The sequence below is a fragment of the Cydia fagiglandana genome, chromosome 3 (genome assembly GCF_963556715.1).
Source record: "Cydia fagiglandana chromosome 3, ilCydFagi1.1, whole genome shotgun sequence".
Classification (NCBI taxonomy): Eukaryota; Metazoa; Arthropoda; class Insecta; order Lepidoptera; family Tortricidae; genus Cydia; species Cydia fagiglandana.
In genome coordinates this window covers 10834505-10852046 of record NC_085934.1, presented here as the reverse complement: position 1 = coordinate 10852046, position 17542 = coordinate 10834505, and the positions used below count along the sequence as shown (strand labels likewise).

At 34.5% G+C, this 17542-nt stretch overlaps 2 protein-coding genes and 1 long non-coding RNA gene across 3 annotated transcripts; all 3 read left to right on the top strand.

Annotated features, from left to right (window-relative positions):
* Nucleotides 1–3858: 3858 nt before the first annotated feature.
* On the top strand, nt 3859–6140 carry LOC134680111 (gamma-interferon-inducible-lysosomal thiol reductase-like). Its single transcript, XM_063539160.1, has 4 exons — nt 3859–3944; nt 4203–4261; nt 5075–5260; nt 5734–6140. Exons 1-4 carry the CDS (start codon nt 3887–3889, stop codon nt 5971–5973), a joined length of 543 nt encoding a protein of 180 aa, XP_063395230.1. The 5' UTR covers nt 3859–3886; the 3' UTR covers nt 5974–6140.
* A 1882-nt stretch (nt 6141–8022) lies between these two features.
* LOC134680442 (GILT-like protein 1) lies at nt 8023–16678 on the top strand. Its single transcript, XM_063539573.1, has 5 exons — nt 8023–8119; nt 8779–8828; nt 9284–9433; nt 9946–10131; nt 16442–16678. The coding sequence occupies exons 1-5, from the start codon at nt 8059–8061 to the stop codon at nt 16676–16678; spliced, it is 684 nt and encodes a 227-aa protein (XP_063395643.1). The 5' UTR covers nt 8023–8058.
* Nucleotides 15344–16207, top strand: LOC134680528 (uncharacterized). The gene is made up of 3 exons (XR_010100460.1): nt 15344–15431; nt 15588–15637; nt 16114–16207. It is a non-coding gene; the product is annotated as an uncharacterized LOC134680528 (long non-coding RNA).
* Nucleotides 16679–17542: the final 864 nt, after the last annotated feature.

Below are 17542 nucleotides of genomic sequence, written 5' to 3'. Positions count from 1 at the left end.
ACATGCACTTTGGCAACGGGAATGCACTTAGTTTATTTTTTAACCACCCTGTAAGTATACCTAGTGCTTTTTAAAACACGAAACAATAGTAACCTAATCAATCAGTACAGTCAGCAGCAGAAGTTGCTAAGCGGGCGAGTGGTTTAAAATGATCGGGACGCGACATTATAGTAAAGACAATAAGAGCATGTCAAGGTAATTTTAAACTCCTCGCCCGCTTAGCAACTTCTGCTGTTGACTATACTATACAAGTACCATTGCGGCTATTTGCCAGATACAGCATAGTCAAATTTTTTGTCTTCAGTCCGACTCACGCTTGAAGCTAAAGGCACGCCTCTTTGGGACGCTTCGGGTCTTCAGCCTTATGCGGATATCGGCCTAGGGCCTTCGCAATACTTGTCTACATCACGTTTCACTTAAACCATTGCGGCTGTCCCTGAAAAAACGTTAACCGCATTTTTGTTCTTTAATCCGACCCACGCTTGACTCAGGATTTCTAATAGGTTTTCCTTTCATCTTTAGGTAAAGGACTATTTTGTGTATTTTTTTCAGAATTTTAGACCCAGTAGTTTCGGAGATAGAGGGGGGGAATGGTCATTTTTTGTCTATTTTCTTGAATAACTTCTAAACTTTTTATCGTAAATTTATAAGAAAAATATATTTGAGATTCTCAAAATGAGCTCTTTCGTTTGATATGTAACACGATATAGTTTTCAAAACTTTTTTTTTAATTTTATCGTTTACCCCCCAAAAGTAGCCCCTATGTTTAAAATTCATTTGTTGACGTTACATATCCGTCTTTGGGTCACAGACTTACATATGTGTACCAAATTTCAACTTAATTGGTCCAGTAGTTACGGAGAAAATTGGCTGTGACAGACGGACAGACGGACAGACAGACGCACGAGTGATCCTATAAGGGTTCCGTTTTTTCCTTTTGAGGTACGGAACCCTAAAAACACCATTTAATCCTCATTGCCACTTTATAGTCCTAATAATTCAGTAATAAAAAAGATGGTCACGTAGGCCTCAGACGCATTGACTAGCCTTAGGGGCCATAAAGAATGGTGCATGAATGGGGCCAGTGCAGCGGTGTGACACCGCTACAACGCGATTGGTCGATGACGTGCGCGATTAGTCGCAACTAGTTACGTTAGACTGCACGATTGGCTCGAATTCCTGAGTAATACCGCTCAACTAGCACTATTCTTAGTGCCCATAAGGCCGGTCCTGAGAAATACGTCAATGCTATCGCGGTTCGATTGCGGCCTCCACCACCGGTGAAATTGGTCACTTTATTTACTTATGACATCTATTTCAGTTTATAAAAAGACGAAGTTGGTGGTCATGCATTTTTGCCTTCCATAATTTATGGCTATACCTGTGCGCCCACTATTTATAAATAATCCCGCCTGCCGATTAAACAGCTAGCAAAAATGTATAAAGTTTCAGGTTGGTTCCCGAATCATCTTATTCCTTATCCTGCTACACGTCTTTATTTTTACTATAAATACAATTAAATATGTTTTTCAGTGCGGAAAATTAATGAAAATAGACTCGAAGCCTATAATTGAATGTGCTAATAGTGCAAGAAGCGATGCTCTAATGGAATATTACGGTATAGAAACTGACAAGGTAACAGACCCACATTATAAGAGCATGCCTTTGATATTGCTGAACGGAAAGGAGCTCAAAGATAATCTAATGAAGACAATCTGCCAAACTTTGGCTAAGCCGCCACCGGAGTGCAAATCATATTTTTAAGTTATTGAAAATTGATTATATTATGAGTCCATTTTAAATAAAAACCTTATCATGTTGAACAATATTTTCATTCCTTTCCAAAATATTAGGTAAGTAGTATTTTAACATCACCTTTGCCTTCACTTTTTATATCATATTGTAAATATGATATGATATGATGAGTTCCCTTCAGAGGTTTTCCCAAGGGTCTACAGTATGGGGTTCAACAAAAAAGGAGTGTACAGGTTTTAAAAGGTCGGCAACGCGCACGTAACACCTCTGGAGTTGCAGACGTCCATAGGCTACGGTGACTGCTTACCATCGGGCGGCCGTATGCTTGTTGTGCACCGATGTGGTATAAAAAATGACATTTATTTAAATTCCTTTAAAATTTGAGATCGATTGAAACAAACAATTACAAAAAATCTTCATGTACCTATGTTACATTTTTAACAATTAAACCTAGTCTCTATTAGTAAAGTTTGTTAATTTATTTCTGTTCAATATCTGCAATCGTTTATCGTTAACGGATAAACTGCCAGTAACTATTTACCACTGGATGACCTTTCACGCTTCCAACGAGAGGATGTCCATTGGACATGTTCAGTGCCAGCGTGTGCTGCTCGCTACGAGCGCAGCCGGTAACACGAAGCGAAGAGAATGCTATTCATTCATTTAAAAATTTATTAAAAAAATGCTCAGCGAATTTATAATCCCCATTCTTTTCCAAAAAAGTGGTTGCGTTCCTGAAATGTGGAAAAAAGCTTTCGTAACTCCTATCCTCGAGGGTCAAGTTAGCCAAAATATTGAACAGTATAGGCGTATTTCAAAATTATGTTAATTTAACAAAACTTTTTGAAAACATAGTCACATATCAACTGTCCCCAGCAGTCAAAAATCACATTAGCACGGTTTCTACAAAGGTCGTTAGGTAAACACTAACCTATTGACTTTCACTAATGATAGTAGCGATGGATGGAGGCGCATGTATAAATGCGTATATTATACAGATTATGCCAAGGCTTTTGACAAAATATGTCATAATACACTTTTACTCAAGCTTTGGCACCTAGGAATACACGGAGACCTATTCCGCTGGATTAAATCAAATATTGAGAATCGCAGCCAACGTGTTGTTCCCTAGCAGGTTACGCCTCTCAGTGGAAGTCTATTAGTTCCGGGGTGCCACAGGGATCTCATTTAGGCCCTTTACTGTTTAGGTTTTTTATTTCTGACATAGATAAACATTTTAAAAACTCGAATGCTACTCTACGCAGATGGTACAAAAATTTATAAGATAATTCATTCTATTGAAGATTATTATTTGCTCCAAGATTAATTAAAATTTTTGGAGACATTTACTCAAAATAATTTATTTTTATACTTGAATAAATTATAAGTTGTTCTAAGAAAAAACAATGTAAATTATAATTTCACATAAGGCAAGAATAATCTGAGTAGAGTAATACAAATCCGCGATCTTGGAGTTATAATGAACTCAAAACTGTCGTTTAATACCTCATTAAGACTCGGTTATAAAAAAGGCGTACTTAAACAACTACAGAGGTTTCATTTAACGAGTAGGAAAGCCATTTATAAATAATGTCACAAAATCTTTTTATTGTATTTTGACTAAGGTGAAGAGATTGTGAGTCAGTGCATGTAGAGTTAGAAGTTCGGCTCTACATGAGATCTAAACGGACATGATGATGGTCGTTCTTGTCTACGTGACAGCAGTGATACTTAAAACGGTATCCCGCGGTGTTAAAGAGTACCGGTTATTTTATCACGTGGATAAAACCATCCCTAATACGCAAGCTGATAACTTTTTGACAGTGCGAGCGTTATGGTCTCGTCTTGGCAACACAAGAAAATGTTTTTAAATGTTATTAAGTACTAGAGTAAAGTACACTGGCAAGTGTGATAACTAATGCAACGAGTAGGTATTTGATTATGTTAAGACGTTAGTAGTTAGTCACAGTGTACGTATGTAGGTAACATGTGTTGAGTTATCTAGTACTAAAATCCACTTCCGTGTAGACTAAGGAGGATATATAAGTACTAATTGACAGTACATAATTATCATTCAGACAGTCGACAACGCAAAGTTAGCATTTAGCAGTCACACTGATAGATATTCAGTATGATTTTGAAGAGTTTATTTATTAGTTTGTTTGCTATTAGTTTTGCTTACATTACTGGTATGTACTCGTACTTACCTGATACTTCGAAACATAATAACTTGTGTTGTCAATCTTCGGTGACAGAATCAATCATAAAGTGATTTAGCCATGCTTTTCTATCGTTTCTTAGTTTTCGCTGCATAGTGGTTTTAATTTTCTATTTTATTCCATCGTTCATTCATACCTGATGACGACATAATGTAATAATTAAATTAATTTATTTTACGATATATTTCAATTACTTCAGAACTTTATTGTGACCATTTTTTTCTTCAGATATTGAATCAGAGGATAAGATCATTGATTTATACGCACACCATGATCGTAACTATGAAGTAAGTATATTTTATTATTAATAGCAATGGCAATTTTTTAACTGTTTGTTATCCAATGTCTGAGCAATATACCTATATTTAATATTATAATAATATGCATAATGTATACCTACAATACGTACAATCATCACATAAGCCATAAGTTTACGAGCTGTTGTTAATAATTACATGAAATTTTACAGATAAACAAAAGTGGAAACAAGGTTGATGTCAGATTATACTACGAGTGTTTGTGTCCGTATTGTATAGACTTTTACACAACCACTTTAATCAAAACAGTAGAGAAACTTGGGGCATATATCGATCTTAAAACATATCCTTATGGTAACGCCGAGGTAAGTCATAGGTACTCACGTCCATGTAATCCATAATTAGATTAGGTTACCATACCTACTGTTTGTTTATTATAAATACCTTTTTGTAAGGATCTGAATATTTCAGATTCAGAAACAAAATATACAAAACCCGTACGAGTAAACAACTATAACTTCGTTTTTTTAGCATTAGAAATAACTTGAAAGAAGGTAAGCGATCTTGGGATGTCTTTTAGTTAAAAACGCTTTTTAAAAATCAATAACTTTATTATAAAAGCAAAAGAATATAAAATGATCGTATTAGATTCATAATTGTTACATATTTGCCGTAACTTATTTTAAAATGTGTTTTTAAATTAAAAGACACATCAAGATTTTTTACCTAATTTCTAATGCTAAACAAAAGGAAGAACTTTGGATGAACTACCCAATTATTAGCCTTTTAATTATAAGCTTTTAATTATGTTATCTTCAATCAATTTAAAAACATTATTTCCAGAGGAATGAAGAAAATGGAAGGACCGTTATCGAGTGCCAGCACGGCGAGAAGGAGTGTTACGGTAACAAGCTGCACGCATGCGCTATAGACATACTCAAGAATACTACTCGTTCCGTGACTTACATCTCCTGTATGATGTCAGGACAAAGGGAAAATTCTGGTTCAAATGATAATGGTGCCACCAGAGTAAGCAAAACACCTACTTTAATTATAATGTATAAGATAATAAGTAGGTACAGTCTTTCCAAATTCTAAGATCAAGTTCGCCAAACTTTTACTACGGCGTACTGCGTACTTGATATTAGAAAAAACGGACCGACTACACTCATCGGATCTTCGACCGCATTGAGCTTCATTTCCACCCCTACTTAACTCCACAGGTAATTTCCGGGTCAAATAATTTTGGTATAATTCAATGAAAATGAAAATCTAAATCTTATATAAGGAAGGAGTAGTAGGTACGCGTCCTCCATTGTGAGTTGTAAACACGATATAAACGTAACTACAGAACTTGCATGATAGTCACTTGAAAAAGGGTCATGTCCTATCCGTGAGTTCATTAAAGATTACATATTTGTTCCTCGAGCGTTCTCGATGTGCGTAATTTATGAGTTTGTAATAATACTTAATAGAATAAATCATTGATTATCTAATTTCAGTGCGGTAAAAAAATGGGAATCAATGCAGAGAAGATCATCAAATGTGCTAAAGGTAAAAAAGGCGAAGAACTACTAGAATATTACGGGAAAGAAACCGATAAAGATGTTCCGGACCGGGAAGGTGTGCCATGGTCGCTAATAAATGGCAAATATGTCAACGGTGTAGGTGAACTTGACAAATGGCTAGCAACAATCTGTGCCGCTTTAGACCACCCACCGCCACAGTGTAAAAAATTGTAAACTAGATTAATCAAGAGGATAAACTGTTCAAAACGTGTAAAAATACATCTTTGTGCAGATTTTATTTAAGTCATGTATACTTTATGGAATTCAAAAATATTATTTATTAATTTAAGAGGTGTTGGAATTAATGTTTAGATATGATTATAATGTCATAAAAAAATAAACAGTGTATCCTTTCGATCCTGTCCTGAATATATTCACGCCATTTATACGTCCAGGATTTACCCTAAACATAAGGACTGTATCGTTTATTATAAATACAAATAAAACCTGGTCTAACTGTTGACGTGTGTATTATTTTGTATTACTATGTTGTTAAGGTATACTCTGGGGGTATTTTTAAGCCATATCTGATATAAGAAGGTTTTACATTTATTTTATTTTAGGGACTTTATGATGATTTTAATATCGTCTAGCAATTGTAATTTGGACAAGCCTATCGAGCTTAATTTGAGACTATTTCACCGATTCCTTGGTACGATTTAAAGAAACAAAAGGTTAATATGCTGCCAAAATATGCCATCCAAGTGTCCTTTTCATGATTGCTCAATTGAACATCCACAGAATAAATGTGGTGAATTTTTATCTTTACATGAAAACGACTTTTTATGCAACATTTTGGATTCCCGTCAATTTCTGACGCCAGCGAAATGAGGGAAACAGCTAAAAGAATCTACCGAAATCCAAAGCCTAACGGACATTCATGGCGTTGAACCATGGCTAGAACAGGTCGATAGAAACGCTCCATGATGGTTATATTGTATACCAAAGTCGGGGTTGTCGTAAGTAACATGCCATATTCTCTAAAAGGCCACCAAGCACAGATCCAAAACTTTTTTCCAACTAAAAGAAATGATTAGACTATGCCCAGATGTTTCGCTTTACGAATCATATGTAATTGCTGTTTACATAGCACGATTTTTTTTGTGTAATATCTCGTCTTGTTCGCAAACCGTAAATTTTCTTGTAATATTTGTGCAAAATCGTTGTAGTTACTCGGGAGGATTGGGTAAATATTGCCCAAACCATATGCTTTACGTGATCTCCCAGGACGAAATGTTACTTATTATTAAAGCACTAATTAAACTATATGTGTAATTTTTTAATAAAAATATAATACCAGAAAAAACGGCTAAGTAAAGTTGTATTTATAATAAACGATACAGTCCTTATCGTAAGCTATTGTAATATGTCGGCTGTTCAAAACATGAACTTAATGTTGACATGTTTCAGTTGAATATAGGTATGTAGGATTGTATTGACCAGTGAAGACCAACTAAGCAAAATTGACCATCATTGGTTTAGGACAGTTTAGGACTTGATCTAAGAACTAAAGCGTCTTCGAAAAATTGTGCTTGCAAAACCAGGCCCTTATGTAGGTAAAAACTGGTAAATTGCTTTTATACTGGTAAATTACCACAAGAGTATTACGAACAAGTGAGGCATAAAACTAATATTATAGCCGATGAAATTCAAATTACTTTCCTTTGTAGAAAACCTACCTTCATTAGTAAAATAACGTAGGAACGATGAAAAAACTCTATCGCGAGGTATTGCATTAGCTGTGTGTTATTTTTGTACTTGTTATTTTTTATTTATGCAACAAATTACACAGTAAAACTATTTTTCTGTGGAATTCATATAAAAGTGTGTTATAATAATACTTATGTATGTAGCCATATTGACATTGTTTTTCTTTGATATTATTTAACATTGCAAATAATTTATTCCTACTTATTTTTAGATTAGCAATGAATGTTTAAAATTGAATATTTTTTGACATTTGTGTGTATTCATAGTTATTTAGCTACTTGACGATCATAATATAAATTGGTTTAAGTAGATTAGCCTACAAAAAAAATGCGGTTTAATATTATGAAACAAATCTAAATCTAACATATGAAAGTACGGAACTCTCCATTTTGCGTGGTAGTCGGTCTTTACGGGTTTTGATTTGGTATCAAGTTCACTTTATGACCTAGTCTACATTTTACCACAAAGGCCTAGTATATAAATACTAGTTGTTCAGCTGTGCTTTATCATTCGTTCGCTAGACAACGATCAGAACCATACAAATTCGAAATGTCACCATACTTGAAATTATTGTTTTATTTGTCGGGTATAAGTTTTGCTGTCAGTTTTGGTACGTACATTATGTCATTTGGGATGTCACTGATTCCCTGGAAGATGGGTCGTGCGTTGGTATGGGACGCCACTTGCGCTGACACGCTAGCGGCGTCCTACGTCCCATCGACCAGCAGGCGTGCTGGCGCGGCGGCGGACACTCGGGAGCGTCTAAAGGTAGCCAAGTACAGCTGTCTCGGCGCCCAATACGAATTCGTCGCATTTGGCGTCGAGACACTTGGTTCGTGGGGCAGAGGCGCACATATGCTCATTAAGGCGCTTGGGAAAAGGTTGAGGGAGGCAACGGGTGACCCCCGCGCGGGCAGCTTTCTCGCGCAGCGAATTGCCATCGCAATCCAGCGCGGGAACGCTGCCTGCGTGTTGGGCACCCTCCCGAGGGCACCAAATTTTGATAGGTATTTTTAATTTTTAGTTTTAGTTATTTTAATTGTAGTTAGTTTTAGTTTTATATTCTTATTTATGTCTTATAGTAATTTATGTAATTTAATATTTCGTACATTATTGTTATCAATATTTCACTTGTTTTTACTATCTCCGGACCGTGACTTGGAAGTATATACTATATACGGACTTTTGACATCTAGGTATCTTTGATTCAGTCTTTAAGTTAAGCTTTTATGTGTCTTGCTAACCAAATATGTACCTCTTTTCCATCAGAAATTGATTACAGCAATCCTGATGTCGTCGAATATGACAGTAACTCTCAGGTAAGACTATACAGGGAAAAATCGACTATATCGTATCAGGTTAAGTAAATACTTACCTACGCTTGCACGGGTAACAATGAAATAACGCCCGACATACAAATCACCAATTGCTTGCAATCGGTAAATACAAATGACAGCTGAATAAAATTTACTTGAAAAATATAATAAAGAGTATTTTATAAATGATATGCCTCCTTTGTTATACAATATCTAAGTGTCCCATTCCAGCTACTTTGAGATAAAAAGTGATAACTATTTTACCACAAGGATAAAGCTATTCATAATTCGCCTGCTGTACCTATGCATAGCAGTCCAGTATCTTAGCTAAATATCAATATGAACTTCAGTTCAGGGGCTCAGTGATAGAAATAGTCCAAGACATCCGATATCTGTTTATTGAATGTGCTCGGTGTGCTCCTGGTACATTATTTTGATTTGGTTCTCTATATTTTCAGATAGAAAAAACTGAGAAAGTTGATCTGAGAGTGTATTACTGTAGCTTTTGCGGTGGCTGCGTCTACTTTCATACAAAACAACTTGACCCAACTTTAAAGAAAATTGGATCTTACATAGATCTCAAAAATTATCCTTATGGATTAACTACGGTAAGCTCCGTTCATTTATACTGATGTTTCCTTTTCAAATCAACCTATGTGTTGTTTTCTGGGACGTTGTCCAAGTAACAATAGTGACACAATTTTGTTCTACAAAGCTCAGGTCATCTGCCACTGTAAGTACTGCCTCAAGCACACGGACCCTACGAAACTCCCAATTGTAGTTTTGAGCAATAAAGTAGCGTCATATAGATAGGCAAATACATATAATGCAATGCAACACAGCTTTTTAACAATGACATAGCTCGATTTCGGATGTCAGATCGAATATTTGTTTAATCGTAATAGTTAAAATAACTGTCAAAAACAATTAAGATAAATATTAAAACTACATATACAAAAAAATCAGACCAGAACAGAACCGTAAATATTCCAGTTTGAATCCCGTACTTAGTTCACTATGCGCTGAGAAACTAAGCATGATTAAGTTCCTACCAGTAGGGTAGTAGGTATAATGTGAAATAATTTAAAACAGAATACTATATACTTTTTTTCAATCACAGAGATACAAAAAGCATGGCAAGATTTATTTTGACTGCGCACATGGCCCAGCGGAGTGTCACGGCAACAAGCTGCACGCATGCGCTATCGATATACTGAAGAACACCACCCAGTCCGAATTCTACAACTCTTGCATGATGAATTCTACATGGGGAGGTGAGGGATCATCTGATAAAGACGCTATCAATGTAAGTATGGGTTCAAAATCGAGCTCAAAACGAAATAGAGTTCTTGAATAATTTTTCATATCTTTGTTTGGCTATGTTTGGCTAACGTTTTAAAGGGCCTGATTAAAAAAAACCACAATGCAATCCTCATTGCCTCTTTATAGTCATAATAAATCGGCTTAAAAAAAATGGCGCCGTAAGCATCAGATGCTGGTTCGATTGCAGCCTACACCACCGGTCGACTAGGTCACTTTTTTAAGTGCATGACATCTATTTCAGTTTATAAAAATATGAAGTTAATGGTGGTCATTTTTGCCTTCCAGATTTACTCGTATTATTGTATTCTAAGATATTTTAAGAATAGAAATTACGTTTGCGTTGTGACATGCCTGCGCTTTATGGTTGTACAGTCAGTTGCTAAGTGGGCGAGGTGTTCAAAATTACCTTGACACGTTCTTATCATCTTAACAATAAATTCGCGTCAAGATCATTTTGAACACTTGACCCGCTTAGCACCTGTGCGTAGACCTAATATATCTGCCTGCCGATTAAACTGTCAGCAAAAATTTATAAAGTTTCTGAATTTTCTTATTCCTTATCTTATTACACGTCTTTAGTTTTACTACAAATACTATTAAATATGTTTTTCAGGGTGTACCCTTATTTTATCGCCAAATTTTTTGCAGAATTTCGGTATGCAGAAAATTATTCATAGAATAATCGAATCGCACATTTTTGTTACAATTAATTCTATTTCTACGATTATTCATTTCAAAGAAAAATATTCTGTAACTTGATTAAAATTCAGAATATTTATTCAAAGATTTTTAAATAATATAAAAGACTGACTGTAGAATTATTGTTCATTGAATATTATTTGTGCGACACTACAGTTCACAGAATATTAATTTCAACAATTATTATTTTACAAAAATTACCTTTCGCATACTCTTAGTATTCATTGAAATTGCTAAAAAAGGAGTTTAGGTTACTTTAGAGCTGCAACCTCTAAGAAAACGAACCCTTGCTGGAAAAGTTGGTTAGGTTAGGATAGAACTGCGACCCCCAAGAAAACGAACTGTTGCCAGAAAAGTGGGTTAGGTTAGGTTAGAACTGTGACCCCCAAGAAAACGAACTGTTGCCAGAAAAGTGGGTTAGGTTAGGTTAGAACTGCGACCCCTAAGAAAACGAAATGTTGCCAGAAAAGTGGGTTAGGTTAGGTTAGAACTGCGACCCCCAAGAAAACGAACTGTTGCCAGAAAAGTGGGTTAGGTTAGGTTAGAACTGTGACCCCCAAGAAAACGAAATGTTGCCAGAAAAGTGGGTTAGGTTAGGTTAGAACTGCGACTCCCAAGAAAACGAACTGTTGCCAGAAAAGTGGGTTAGGTTAGAACGGCAACCCCTAAAACGAATTTCTTCTAGAGGAGCAGATTGCGTTAAATTAACGACAAAATAACTAAAATTCGACTAAATGACTATTCTGTATATTAAATTTTGGTGAACCGTATTTATAAGAAGTGACTTTTCTACAGATCGATGATTCTGTGAAATGAAATTATATGAACAAATTGTCCTTGAAACAAAACTAATGTTTTAAATTTTTGGTGAAACATAACTAATCCGAACTAAAATTATTTGAAGTAAATATTCTATGTAAAGATTATTTTGCGATTTGAAATTACTTGAAAAATTTTATGTGAAACGAAAATCTGCAGAAAAATTGACGGCAAAATAAAGGTAAACCGTTTTTCAGTGCGGAAAATTAATGAAAATAGACTCGAAGCCTATCATTAAATGCGCTAATAGTGAAAGAAGCGATGCTCTAATGGAATATTACGGTATAGAAACTGACAAGGTATCAAACCCAAGGGATAGGTACATGCCTTTTATATTGCTGAACGGAAAGGAGTTTAACATAGCCAAGAATCTAATGAAGATAATCTGCCAAACTTTGGCTAAGCCGCCACCGGAGTGCAAATCATATTTTTAAGTTATTGAAAATTTATTGTATGTGTCCATTTCAAATAAAAACCTTATCATGTTGAACAATATTTTCATTCGTTTCCAAAATATTAGTTAGTAATTTAACATCACCTTTGCCTTCACTTTTTATTCCATATTGTAAATATGACATCTATTTCTTCAATATTTGAGATCGGTTGACCAAACAATTACAAAAAAATCTTCATGCTACATGTTATATTATTATCAATTACACCTACTAAGTCTCTATTAGTAAAGTTTGTTAATTTATTTCTGTTGAATTGTTGTTGTTTGCTGCTCGCTACGAGCGTAGCCGATAACATGAGGCAAGGAGTATTCCTCTAATTTTAATATAATGATGCTCAGCGAATTTATCATCCCCACTCACTATTATTTTCCAAAACTCAATTAAAACTGGTTGCGTTCCTGAAATGTAGAATAAAGCTTTCGTAACTCCTATCCCCAAGGGTCAAGTTAGCCAAAATATTGAACAATATAAGCGTATTTCAAAATTATGCCAATTTTACAAAAAATTCGATAAGATAGTCACAAATCAACTGTCCCAAGTAGTCAAAAAAAATCAACACAGTTTATACAGAGGTCGTTCTGTAGACCCTAACCTATTGACTTTCACTAATGATATCTTAGTACTAGTATAGCGATGGATGGAGCCGCATGAGTAGAAGTCGTGTATACAGATTATACCAAGCCTTTTGACAAAATATGTCACAATAGATTTTTACTCAAGTTTTGGCACCTTGGAATACATGGAGACCTATTCCACTGGAAAAAATTATAAGATAATTAATTTTATTGAAGATTATTATTTTCTCCAAGATGAATTAAAATAAGACATTTTGTACTCAAAATTAATTTATTTTTATACTTGAATAAATGTTGTATTAAATTTTTTTCTAAGAAATAATGTTAATTATAATTTTACATTAGGCAACAACCATCTGATTAGAGTAACACAAATCAGCGATGGTGGAGTTATTATGGACTCAAAACCACAGGATAAATAATAGTACTACCGTACAGAAAGGACACTTCCTACAAACCCGAAGTTTGACAGCGGTTCAGGGTAATCTAATCATGCTATCCCTTTCTAATATATGGCACTATCTCTTTCGGCTATTTATTTGTGGTCGTACAAGCAAAAGGAAGTCAAGTGGTGCCAACTGCCAAACCTAATAATTGCTCGGAGCAATGCTGAGCCGAACGGAGTCGAGTTCGACCGAAGTGAGAAGTGTCTCCCCATTGTCAAAACTAACGTTTATACCTCATTTAGACTCGGTTGTAATAAAGGCGTACAGACGACTAGGTTTCATTTATCGAATAGGAATAGTGTCACACAATCTTTTTATTGTATTTTGACTAAAGTGAAGAGTTTGTGAGTCAGGGCATGTAGAGTTAGAAGTTTGGCTCCACATGAGATCTGCACGGAATTATGATGATCATTCTTGTCTATAGTTCGTTTTTTTAGCATTAGAAAGAACTCCACAGAAGCAAGCGTACAGTTTTTATCAGGCTCTTTAATTGTTAATAATTATTGAATTATCTAATGTAGCACGGTCAATACATATAATTTACTTCAAATTATTACCGCTAAAAGTGCCGGATTTGGAACCACAAGCTTACTTCTGCGAAGTTCTTTCTAATGCTAAAAAAAACGAACTATACGTGACAGCGTGATATTTAAAACGGTATCCCGCGATGTTAAAAATTGACGGTTATTTTATCACGTGGATAAAACCATTCATAATACGCAGGCTAATAACTTTTTCACAATGCGAGCCTTATGGTCTTGTCTTGGCAACATTTTACATGAAAATGTTACAGTGGGATTGTTAAGTACTAGCGTAAAGTACACTGGCGTGTCCAATAAAGTGTGATAACTAATGCAATCGTAGATATTTGATTATGTCTAAGACGTAAGTAGTTAATTACAGTAAGTAATTAACTACTTAATTAGTAAGTTAGTCACAATGTACGTAAGTAGGTAACATATGTTGAGTTATCTAGTACTAAAATTCACTTCCGTGTACATTGAGGAGGATATATAAGTACTAATTGACAGTACATAGACTCGAAGCCTATGATTAAATGCGCTAATAGTGAAAGAAGCGATGCTCTAATGGAATATTATATACCTACGGTATAGAAACTGACAAGGTATCAAACCCAAGCGATAGGTACATGCCTTTTATATTGCTGAACGGAAAGGACTTTAACATAGCCAAGAATCTAATGAAGATAATCTGCCAAGCCGCCACCGGAGTGCATATTTTGTAAGTTATTGAAAATTGATTATATGTGTCCATTTCAAATAAAAGCCTTATCATGTTGAACAATATTTAATTTACATTCGTTTAATTTTTAATTCGTAATGTTGACATGTTTCAGTTGAATATAGCTAGGTATGTAGGATTGTATTGACCAGTGAAGACCAATTAAGCAAAATTGACCAATGATGCTTAGGACTTGATCTATGAACTAATGCGTCTTCGAAAAATTGTGCTTGCAAAACCAGGCCCTTATGTAGATAAAAATTGGTAAATGGCTTTTATACTGGTAAATTACCACAAGAGTATTACGAACAAGTGAGGCATAAAACTAATATTATAGCCGATGAAATTCAAATTACTTTCCTTTGTCGAAAACCTTCCTTCATTAGTAAAATAACGTAGGAACGATGAAAAAACTCTATAGTGTAAGTATTGCATTAGCTGTGCGTTGTTTTTGAACTTGTTATTTTTTATTTATGTAACAAATTACACAGTAAAACTATTTTTCTGTGGAATTCATATAAAAGTGTGTTATAATAATTCTTATGTATGTAGCCATATTGACATTGTTTTTCTTTGATATTATTTAACATTGCTAATAATTTAATCCTACTTATTGTTAGATTAGTAATGAATATTTGAAAATTGAATATTATTTGACATTTGTGTGTATTCATAGTTGTTTTGCTACTTGATCGTAAATCATAATATAAATTGGTAGTAGTGGTGGTATAAGTAGATTAGCCTAGAAAAAAAAGTGCAGTTTAATATTATGAAACAAATCTAAATCTAACATATGAAAGTACGGAACTCTCCATTTTGCGTGGTAGTCGGTATTTACGGGTTTTGATTTGGTATCGGTACCTATCAAGTTCACTTTATGACCTAGTCTTCATGTTACCGCAAAGGCCTAGTATATAAATACTAGTTGTTCAGCTGTGCTTTATCATTCGTTCGCTAGACAACGATCAGAACCATACAAAAATTAAATGTCACCATACTTGAAATTATTGTTTTATTTGTCGGGTATAATTTTTGCTGTCAGTTTTGGTACGTACATTATTGTCATCAATATTTCACTTGTTTATACTATCTCCGGACCGTGAATTGGAAGTTATTACAGACTTTTGATACCTATCTATGATTCAATCTTTAAGTGAAGCTTTCTGTATCTTGCTAACCAAATATGTACCTCTTTTCCTTCAGAAATTGGTCACAGAAATCCTGATGTCGTCGAATATGACAGTAACTCTCAGGTAAGACTATACAGGGAAAAATCGGCTACACCGTATCAGGTTAAGTAATGTCCGAGATACAAATCATCAATTGCCTGCAATCCGTAAATACAAATGACAGCTGAATAAAATTTACTTCAAAAATATTATAAAGAGTATTGTATAAAAGATATGCCTCCTTTGTTATGCAATTTCTAAGTGGCCCATTCCAAGTACTTTCAGAACGGATATTATGGTCGTGTATGTCTACGTGACAGCGTGATAAAAACAGTGTCCGTCTCTTTCAATCACGTGGTGTTAAAAAGTGACACTTAATTTACCACGTGGATAAAGCTATCCATTATTGGCCTGCTGTACCTATGCATAACAGTCAAGTATCTTAACTCTACTAAATATCAATATGACTTTCATGGGCTCAGTAATATAACTAGACTAAGACATCCGATATCAGTTTAATGTGCTCCTGATGTATTATTTTGATTTCTCTATATTTTCAGATAGAAAAAACTGAAAAAGTTGATCTGAGAGTGTATTATTGTTGCTTATGTGGTGGCTGCGTCGACTTTCATATAAATCAACTTGACCCAACTTTGCGTTGTGCCATGCAGGGAAAATTCTTTAGAGTTTGAGCTTATATCTAGAAACTTTATGATTTATTGCGCTTTATGGTTGTACATGAGCGCATCAGACTATATATATATCTGCTGCCGATTACATTTCTAGCTAAAATTTATAAAGTTTCGGGTTATTTCCTGAATTATCTTATGCCTTATCCTGCTACATGTCTTTATTTTTACTACAAATACAATTAAATATATTTTTCAGTGCGGAAAATTAATGAGAATAGACTCGAAGCCTATCATTGAATGTGCTAATAGTGAAAGAGGCGATGCTATAATGGAATATTACGGCATAGAAACTGATAAGGTAACAAACCCAAAGAATAAGCACATGCCTTTAATATTGCTGAACGGAAAGGAGTTTAACAGAGCCAAGGATCTAATGAAGACAATCTGCCAAACTTTGACTAAGCCGCCACCGGAGTGCAAATCATATTTTTAACTTTTTTAAGTACTTAATTGAAAATTTATTATATTTTGTGTCCGTTTCAATAAAAACCTTATCATGTTAAACAATATTTTTATTCGTTTCTAAAATATTAGGTAGTACATATTTTAAGATCACTTTTGCTTTCAGTTTTTATTTCATATTGTAAATGTGACATATTTTAATTCCTTCAAAATTTTAGATCGATTGAAAGAAACATCATATTTAAAAGTAAGTACAAAAAATCTTGATGCTACGTGTTAGGTATATTTATACCTAACAATTAAAATTTTACGGGCCTATAGTACATTATTGTCGAGGCTCGGAAGTAGCTACTTGCAGGCTGAGGATTCGTTTTAAACGGACGACCTTGGGAGTCCGTTTAATTGAATCCGAAGCCAGCAAGTAGACTTCCAGCCGAGTCATATATAGTGCTTTTCTCAAAAATGGTGCAAGAAATATAAATATCATAGAAATATTTTACAAAAAGCAACATTCTTACGTATATATTTTCACAGAACAAAGCCCTTGCCGCCTTTTTATTTTTTTTAATAAAAAAATAGAAGTGTATTTTTCTGCCGAAAATACGCCAACCTATTTGAGACAGCTAAATAGTCGCGGTACTAATCATCTGTTTGGCTGTTTAATGGGCCTGTGCCTTCATTTGATATGGCCATTTCAACTTTTAAAAAGTTTGGAACTCGACAAATAATGGAATTTTTTAATTTTTTAATTTTTGACTGACCATAAACTCCGCGCTTCGCGACCTATTTTTTACACGGCAAAGTCGACTTTGACGTCCATTTTTGAGAAAAATTAGTTAATTAGCCATTTCTTACAAATATACAAAATGACCGATAAAGACAAACGATTCATAGC

Excerpts from the sequence above, each read along its gene's own strand:
- LOC134680442 (XM_063539573.1), top strand. The coding sequence starts at position 8,059 with ATGTCACCATACTTGAAATTATTGTTTTATTTGTCGGGTATAAGTTTT. Across the intron at positions 8,120-8,778 it reads AAGTTTTGCTGTCAGTTTTG|AAATTGATTACAGCAATCCT; the intron begins GTACGTACATTA and ends CTTTTCCATCAG. Across the intron at positions 8,829-9,283 it reads AATATGACAGTAACTCTCAG|ATAGAAAAAACTGAGAAAGT; the intron begins GTAAGACTATAC and ends CTATATTTTCAG.
- LOC134680111 (XM_063539160.1), top strand. The coding sequence starts at position 3,887 with ATGATTTTGAAGAGTTTATTTATTAGTTTGTTTGCTATTAGTTTTGCT. Across the intron at positions 3,945-4,202 it reads TAGTTTTGCTTACATTACTG|ATATTGAATCAGAGGATAAG; the intron begins GTATGTACTCGT and ends TTTTTTCTTCAG. Across the intron at positions 5,261-5,733 it reads ATGATAATGGTGCCACCAGA|TGCGGTAAAAAAATGGGAAT; the intron begins GTAAGCAAAACA and ends ATCTAATTTCAG.